Source organism: Mya arenaria, chromosome 3 (genome assembly GCF_026914265.1).
Source record: "Mya arenaria isolate MELC-2E11 chromosome 3, ASM2691426v1".
Lineage (NCBI taxonomy): Eukaryota > Metazoa > Mollusca > Bivalvia > Myida > Myidae > Mya > Mya arenaria.
In genome coordinates, this window is record NC_069124.1 from 74,531,110 (window position 1) to 74,538,634 (window position 7,525).

The 7,525-nt window shown below is 35.1% G+C and overlaps 1 protein-coding gene across 1 annotated transcript in view; it reads left to right on the top strand.

The window, feature by feature from the left end:
- LOC128228211 (caseinolytic peptidase B protein homolog) overlaps positions 1 to 5,611 on the top strand; it is a 29,780-nt gene extending 24,169 nt beyond the window's left edge. The window contains exons 15-16 of the mRNA XM_052939374.1: positions 3,283 to 3,387; positions 4,710 to 5,611. Of these exons, the coding sequence (XP_052795334.1) occupies positions 3,283 to 3,387; positions 4,710 to 4,976 (372 nt within the window). The 3' untranslated portion in view covers positions 4,977 to 5,611. The remainder of the gene's footprint in view (positions 1 to 3,282; positions 3,388 to 4,709) is intronic.
- The last annotated feature ends 1,914 nt before the right edge of the window (positions 5,612 to 7,525 follow it).

Sequence of the window (7,525 nt, forward strand, 5' to 3'; positions counted from 1 at the left end):
ATACAAATTATGGCCCTTGATTTTTTTTTTTTTTTTTTAATTTCCTTTGAAAGGCATATTTGTATTTTCTTAACCACATTTTCATAATGGGAAATCAAGTTATTTGAATGACTTGCGTCATTGTTTGGGCGGGCTGGTGGGAGGGCAGCATCAAAGTCACCTTATGTATCGAATAATTTTAGTTAGGTTTGACATAAAGAGATCAAACTTGGTATTATTACATCGTTATTGTATTCTAAGTCAAAGCGGCATAGTCGAGCGCGCTGTCTTACGACGGCTCTTGTTCAAGATATTCTAGGAAGTAATTGTCTGGTCATGGTGGAGTTTTTATCGTATTCACACCATGTTTATTTCATATGTGAATGTGGATAGATATACAGGCGAATAGGTATTATTGATTTAGGTCATGGTCTGGCTGGTTCATGGGAAGAATGTTCCCTCCATCTAAGAATTTTTCAAAATTTGTAAATTAAGAACTTCAATGTAAAGACTAAAGTGTCTAGGTTTTTTACAAAATTTCATTCATAGTTTGCCTGTTAATATATTTGTTAAAACATTCTTCCCATAACAATATCAACAGCCTATGCTCAAATGCACATCTATAACATTTTTAAACACACAGTAGGGATAAAGTACTTGTACTGTACACTTGATGATATAATCAGTGCTAAAGTTGCAAAATAACTCAGCAAAAATGGGTTCATTTTATTGTTTTATGGGTAAAATTTGGTTGATTTTGTGTTTTATTTTTGTTTCTCTGTAGTGCATTGTGCATTTCTCATTGCATAGGTATCTTTTTGATACCTTTTTTAAATTGAGGTTAAATGCTTTCAAGCGTTTCTGATTCAGGGTCAGTACTGCTTGTGTTTATTATCCCCCACCGATTTGAAGATTTCGGGAGCGTGATATTGATTTGGCGTTGTCCGTACGTCATTCCGTCCGTCCGTACTTCCGTCCGTCCGGTACCATATCTTGGTAGGCATTGATCAGAAAATGTTCAAACTGTGTCAGAATGTTCCCCTTGATCATATCTCGACCTGTTTTAAAAGTGGGTCACAAGGGGTCAAAAACAAGGTCACTAGGTCAAATCTTAGAAAAATCTTTAGAACATACTAGAGGCATTATACATGGTCAAATATTCAAGAAACTTAATCAAAATGTTTTCCTTGATGAACTCTTGGTCGTTAATAAAACTGGGTCACATATGATAAAAAATGAGGTCACGAGGTCTAATCTTAGAAAAATCTTGTCCGGAACCATATCATGGTAATGATTGGTCAAGTTATGTTCAAAATTGGTCATGATGTAAATCTTGATGAAATATGGACCACTTAAAAAAGTGGATCACATGGGGTAAAAAACTAGGTCATAAGGTCAAATCTTAGAAAAATCTTTGGAACATACAAGAGGCATTATTAAATAAGTCCAAGATTTCATCAAGGAAAAAATTCTGATTAAGTTTTATAAATATTTGAAGATGTATAATACATCTTCAAATATTTATAAAACTTAATCAGAATTTTTTCCTTGATGAAATCTTGGACTTATTTAAAACTGGGTCACATATGATTGAAAATTAGGTCACAAGGTCAAATCTTAACTTTTTTTTGTCTGGAATGGAAATGATTGGTCAGATTATGTTCAAACTTGGTCATGATGTACCCCCTGATGAAATATGGACCTCTTGTAAAAGTGGGGCATATGGGGTCAAAAATTAGGTCACTAGGTCAAATTTTAGAAAAATCTTTGAAACACATTAGAGGCCTAATGGTCTTATATTCATGAAACTTGATCAGACTGTTTTTCTTGATGAACTCTTGGACATGTTTTAAACTGGGTCACATGTGATTAGAAATTAGGTCACTAGGTCAAATCTATCAAAAATCTTGTCCGAAACTATTTTTTGGTGGTGATTGGTCTGATTAAGTTCAAACATGGTCAGAATGTTCTCTTAGGTTGAATTTCAACTGTTTTAAAAGTGGGTTAATGGGTCAAAAACTAGGTCACTAGGTCATATCTTACAGAAATCTTTGGAACACTCTAGAGGCAATACATCTGCTCTATTTTCCATGAAACTTAATCAGAATGCCTCGATGAAATATTGGAATAGTTTGAAACTAGTAGGTCATGTGGGGTCAAAAATGAGGTCACAGAGTCAAATCTGAAAAAAACCTTGTGGACACTCTAGAGGTTGTATTTTTTGCAAATATCTGGAATAATCTTCATGAAACTTGATCAGAATGTTTGCCTTGATGAAATCTTAGATTAGTTTGGAACTGGGTAGCATGGAGTCATAAACTAGGTTTCTTGGTCAATTCTAAATGTTATATATATACAATATTTTTTTTATTTCAAACAGTTGCAATCAAACTCAAACTCGTATATATATATATTTCATCAACAATTGATTTCCATTCCTTGACTTAGCCCAATCAGGCGGGGGATATCAATTCAACGAATTTGCTTGTTTACAGATAAATGTGGACCACATTCTTTTTATTTTATCACTCTGATATTGCTTTGTTTCATGTTTTCTGCAGAAAGACGGGTCACAATCAAGTAAAAAATTCTGTTTTTTAATTATTGTGCATTGATAGCTCTTGGTTCAGGATGTGGAAACCTAAAGTTCCTAAGTTGAGTTTGAACATCCATTTCAAACATTTTATCATTTTAATACAAGTGCACGTGCATGCAATTTTTACCATTTTTATGCAAGGATACCATCAATCATCATTTAATCATACCTTGGTTAAAATCTACATAAATCATCAATGTTAAAAAAAAGGATTTGTTTTCCCCTTCATGATTTCATTACATAATTTCCGCAAACAATTTACGCCAATGCTGGGGAGATTTAGATGACAGGAAACAAGTGATTGCCCCAGCTCCAGTTTTAAAATTATTAAATGACTCTAATTTTTTACATTAGTCCTCTAACATATTATTGTTATCTTAGGATCCAAATTATATTTAAGTGTACAAAAAACATTGAGAAATCGTTGATGCCTGAATCTTGGTTTCTTTTGGTTGTTTTGCAGTTATTACAGTTGTATCAAATAAAGTTGCATAATTTTATTTTAGATTCATATTTAATATAGTATTCAGTTGTTCATTGACATTGTCCTGGTCTATCCCTTCCTAACACATTAAACTTTACAAGCGTAATCATATTCTTATACTCCATTTCACTTAATATGATAATCCTATGCTATATCATCTATTTATACAGATAATTCATATGCCCATGAATTATTTCCCCTCTCTGTGTTGTATGTTTGACAGGCAGAGAAGAAACATGAGATGGAGCTGATCTGGGACCACGCGGTAGTGGACGCCCTGGCTTACGGCTACGATGTGCACTATGGAGCTAGGTCGCTCAAGTATGAGGTAGCGTAACAAGTATTTACTTGTGTGATATGAAGGTGCATATGGGAGTTCCTTATGAAAGGGAAAATTTGACTGCTTTTATTATCCCCCAGATATATATATATATATATATATATATATATATATATATATATATATCTGGGGGGATATAAGAGTCGCACACATCATATCACGTGTCTTGTGATGCATCTTACTCAAAATGTATAACACACACATATGCGACACCAAATAGGAATGCTGGTCAGCATGGGGAATTGTGCTTGTAATATTTTTTTCACTTCACTTGGTCTAACAAGAAAATAAAATGACCCTTGACAAAATAAACAAATGGTCTGAAAAATCTTGTGATGCATTAAATACAGATATATTGCACCTACAGTCATGAAACTTCATAGGATTTATGGTCAGGATTGGAAATTATACATGTGATATGTGCGATACTTCAAATGGTCTTACAGGTTATGACCTTTGACTAGTTATAAATGGTATGAAAAAACTACAAAAGAATTGCACTTACACTCCTGTAACTTCACGTGTGACATTTCACATGTTCTTACAAAAGTAACGGCCCTTTTGACTTTGTAATAAATGGTCTGAACAATCTTATGTTGCATGATGTAGCTGTAAAAGCATTGCAGCTAAGTTCATGTAACTTAATAGGACTGTTGGTATGCATTGGAAATTTGGCACCAACAATTTGTTGTCATTTCACTTGGTCCTGCAATAGGTATGGCCTAAGAAATGGTATGAATTGACTTGTTGTGCATGATGTAACTATGAAAGTTAGGACCTACACTCTTGTAAATTATTTTATTATGAGATTGTTGGTTGGCACTTGAAATTGTCCCCGGCAATATGTGTAAGATTTGACTCTTCTTACATAAGTTATGGCACTTTACTTATTAATTGTGGTCTGAAAAATCTTAAGGCTGACATAACACTGGCAGAATGGTGACAGGTTTTAAAATGCACATAAGCTTGTTGTTAATTCCGAAACATGACATTAAACCCGTCCTGTTTCCAGGCAGCGTTCGTGGGTATTGATCAATTCTGTAATAGCTGTAGCTTTTTCAGTGAATGAATGCTCAGGGCATGGCATCTATTTTTAAGACACATCTAATAATTTTTGAAATTTACATAACACAATATTAAGTCCAAATGATAAATTAATAATGTCACTTACTATCATTCCTGCTTGTGTTTGTGTATGGGATGTTGTCCTTTATACAATAAACTTTGATAATGCCCATTTCATTCTATTTAATACCCCTTGCACATTGAAACTATTTTTCGGTATTAAAACCATTAAACTGTACATGTAGGTTGAGCGACGTGTGGTCTCCCAGCTGGCCATGGCCCACGAGAGACAGCTCATAGAGAAGGGTAGTGTGGTACGCCTCACTGTGCCTGACACCCCGGTAACTATAGCAACAAGTGCGGACGGGGATGGAAAAGATGAGGTCAGTGAGGAGGGGAAGGAGATGGTCACACCTATTAAACTACAGCTCGTAAAGAAAGGCCGTCTTCGGGACAAGTACTATGTTGACATTGACCTTTCCAAGTCAGATAATCCTTTCACTACAGAATGACAAGCTGTGATTCTTTTACATAACTTTAAGGATTTGGACCACTGAGATAGGAATATCATTGTGAATGGTCAATTTGTTACTGGAAGTTTTTACAAGCATATTTCTTGAATTGTTATGCATTTTCTTAAGTGATTATTCAGTGAATACACTGTAATGCTGTTTTCATGAGATTCATGAATGATTTGCATTTTATCTGATGCCAATGGTTTATTGCGACGATTCAATGCAAAACGATTTATTGTAGGCAAATATATGCAGCACTGAACACTGGACTCATTTTTGCTTTGTACTGAGTATCAAAGTCCAATATACAGAATGAACAACTGCAATTTTACAATAAGACTGCATCTGTTTTCAAAAGTACTATTTTGTTATCATCATTCAGTAGTCTGATGTGCAAATTACATGTTTGATCTTCAAAATATACTTACTATTTCAAACAATTTGCCGTCTGTTTTCAAACACGTTAGTCTATAAAGCCGCTAAATTGACCTGCAATCAGCCAAATGTTTTTTTATTGTGAAGTCAACATCAGGATTGTTTCAGTTTTGATGAAATAATATGTTTTGTACTGTATAACCTTTAAGTCCATATTGGCTGAAATACTTTGAAATATTAAAATGGGAGGAAAATAGTATTGTCTTTTTATGAATATGATATCATATCATTCCATCTGTACAGTATGTTGAATCTGATCATAGTTGCCAACAGAAGGTGGTTGATACAGGTGATGGTATGGTATATCAGTGTTTGAAGTGATAATTTCTGTTTAAAGTTCACAAGGGCGTGCTACAAGGGAGTGCTGGTGTAGTGGTTAAGAGTAGGGTTTATGAGATTTGTTCTCTCTTTTTTCTGTATCAAATATCTCGACTTACACTGATATGAAGTCACTAGTTCCACTAGTAAATATCCCAATATGTAGGCCAAGAAAGTGTAATGGAAATGAGTTTAACCTCCTCACATGTGCCTTAATGAGGCCTCACAGTTGTAGCCCCAGAAAGTGTAAGGGGGATGGTAGTTCTTCACACGCTCCCTTTAATGCTGCCTCAGATAAAGCCGCAGTGTAAGGCATATGTGGAAGTCTTACATACCTACACTTTGATGCTGCCTCAAATGAAGTCACAGTGTTAGGCATATGCGATTATCTTACATAGCTACCCTTTAATGAGGCCTTCCTAGTTGAAGCTGCAGAGCATAAGGGATATAAGGCGGAGGCCTGCACGGAGAACCTGTTATGAAGCAACAAGTTCCATAACTATAATTACCAATAGCTGTCCAGTTGTATATAAAACACAAAGGCTTATATGATTATCTGTTACCTGTGTCTATCTCATAGAGTGTTACATGCCAATAAATTTATCATGCTCTCAAGATTTTTTCTACAACACAATTCTGTTTGGACCAATATATTTTTACCATAATTAATACAGTGATTTTGAATAATTTTTCGGTATCACTGCATTTCATTTAAATAAGAAATGCTTTAATTATTGCACTTTTTTTCTATTCACATGTTGCATTGGGGAATGTCCCTGTCCTTTGCCATTGAATGATCCTTTATTATCATTGCTGTTATTTAAGCACTTGTAATCGAAGATAAGATAAATGCTATAGTTTTCATATATACAAGATCAAATTTACTGAATCACAGTTACGTCTGTGCCCCTTTCTTTTATTGGTGTGGACATTATAATTAAGCTTAAGGTTAACAAGTAAGGACACAGAATTCAGTCGGAAGTTGACTTGCTATCATATTACTATAATGTCAAACCCATTCCTTAAAGGACTGCATGGCTGACAAGCGTTTGAAGCTGCTTGCTCGAACTTGGCCGAATAATATTGGTGTAATAATAGAACTTCTAGCTTCACAAACATCAATACCCATCGTGGTCAATCAGACAACAAGCAATCTGCCTTGACACATACATGAACGTGACAATTGCCTCTGAAAGGCCTCGTTGGGCATATAGTCATTAGTATTTGAGCCTATATCGACAGATAGCCATGAGTTTGTATTTTATTTCCATTATGACACAGTTAACCTTACAATGAAGTAGATCTGTAACATTCTTAAAGAGCAAGTTAATAGAAATGATAAGTCATAGCAAGATGGTGTTAATGTCCACTCATCTCTGGGCATAAGCTTTATTTATTGATCTGAAACAGCTTTTCGTTTAAGGTCACCACAAGTTCGACTGTTGACCCATTGACCTCAAAATCAAAAGGGTTCACATGCTGGTTATTTCCAACCTGCCTACATGTACCAAGTTTGAGGTCTATGGGCCTAAATGTTTTTCAGATATTTATCGGAAACGGATTTTCAGCTGGAGGTCACCTTGACCTACCAAATTTGAGGTATATGGGCTTAAGCGTTCTTTAGTTAATGATTGGAAAATGATTGAAGCTCGAGGTCACCAGAAATTTCACATCAAAATCAATATATTTCATCTGCTAGTCATTACCAAATTGCCTACCAAGTTTGAGGTCTATTGGCCGAAGCGTGCTGCAGTTATTGACCGGAAACCGCGGGGACAGACGGTCCGTTTACT